The sequence below is a fragment of the Orycteropus afer genome, unplaced genomic scaffold (genome assembly GCF_000298275.1).
Source record: "Orycteropus afer afer isolate SDZICR_OR568_19922 unplaced genomic scaffold, OryAfe1.0 scaffold00902, whole genome shotgun sequence".
Lineage (NCBI taxonomy): Eukaryota > Metazoa > Chordata > Mammalia > Tubulidentata > Orycteropodidae > Orycteropus > Orycteropus afer.
Window position 1 is genome coordinate 520567 of NW_006922489.1, and position 1426 is coordinate 521992.

General features: G+C 48.4%; 1 protein-coding gene across 1 annotated transcript in view; it reads left to right on the forward strand.

The window, feature by feature from the left end:
* Positions 1-1426, forward strand: part of B3GLCT (beta 3-glucosyltransferase) — a 183601-nt gene that overhangs the window by 133898 nt on the left and 48277 nt on the right. Inside the window, 1 exon segment of the mRNA XM_007958278.1 lies at positions 368-487. Coding sequence (XP_007956469.1) covers positions 368-487 — 120 coding nt within the window.

The following is a 1426-nucleotide window of genomic DNA, read 5'->3' on the forward strand; positions in this document are numbered from 1 at the left end:
CCCACAGCGCCCCTAGAGGACAGAGTGGAACTGCCCCACGGGGTTTCCAAGGCTGTCAATCTTCACAGAAGCAAAGCCCAAACCACACCCACTGCTGTGGAGTCCATTCTGACCCACAGCACCCCTAGAGGACAGAGTGGAACTGCCCCACAGGGTTTCCCAGGCTGTCAGCCTTTACAAAAGCAGACTGCCATATCTTTCCTCCACAAAGTAGCTGGTGGTTCAAACCACTGACCTTTTGGTTAGCATCTGAGTGCTTAACTGCTGCACCCCAGGGCTCTCTATTGGGATATAAGGACCATGGAACGTTTGTCCTGAAACCATGTATGAATTAATCATGTTTGCTCTGCTCTCTCTGACATTTCAGCATCACCAGACTCCAGCACTTGCTCAGCTGCTATGACTCCAGTGAACCCGTGTTCCTGGGAGAACGCTATGGCTACGGACTGGGCACTGGCGGCTACAGCTACGTCACGGGAGGAGGAGGGTAACTAGTTGAATGCCAGGGCTTTGAACATTAAACCTCTGCTTCCACAGTACAGAGCTGGGTCTGTGGGGTTGGAATGTATATCATACGTAAGTGTCTGGTTTGTGGTTCTTGTTGTGTGATGTAGAGTCGATTCCAACTCATAGAGTCGATTCCAACTCACAGTGACCCCATGAGACAGAATGGAACTGCCCCAGAGGGTTTCCGTGGCTGTCAGTCTTTAAAGAAGCCAAGCCCAAACCAAACTCAGGCTGTCTAATGGATTCTGACTCACAGCGCCCCTAGAGGACATACTGGAACTGTCCCAGAGGGTTTCCTAGGCTGTCATCTTTAAGAAAGCAGATTGCCAGGGCTTTCTCTTTGCAGAGCCACTGGGTTGGTTCGAACCACCAGTATTTTGGTGAGCAGTAAGTGCTTAACCATTGCATCACTAAGGTTCTTTTTGTGAATGGTAGCTGGCACTCTAATATTTGAAGGTTAGCAGATAATTTGTTGTTGTTATGTGCCGTTGAGTCAGACCTGACTTTAGTAATCATTAAATTTGCTGAATGTGAAAGGAGCCCACAATAAAGAGTATACTATCCTTTGACAAAACAATATATGTAAGAATGTGTCACAGTACTTGGTAGAAGTGTCTGTGTAATCCTGGTTGCTCCTAGGCAGCTGTCTTAGTTGTCTAGTGGTGCTATCACAGAAAGGAGCTCTGGTGGCACAGTGTTTAAAGCATTGGGCTACTAACCAATAGGTCAGCTGGTGAGGTAGTCAGTTTATGTAAAGATTAACAACCTTGGAAACCCTCCGGCACAGTTCCACTCTGTCCTAGGGGCATTATGGGTCAGAATCCACTCCATGGTAGTGGGTGTGGTTTGGGCTTTGCTTCTGTGAAGACTGACAGCCTTGGAAACCCTGTGGGGCAGTTCCACTCTGTCCTCTAGGGGC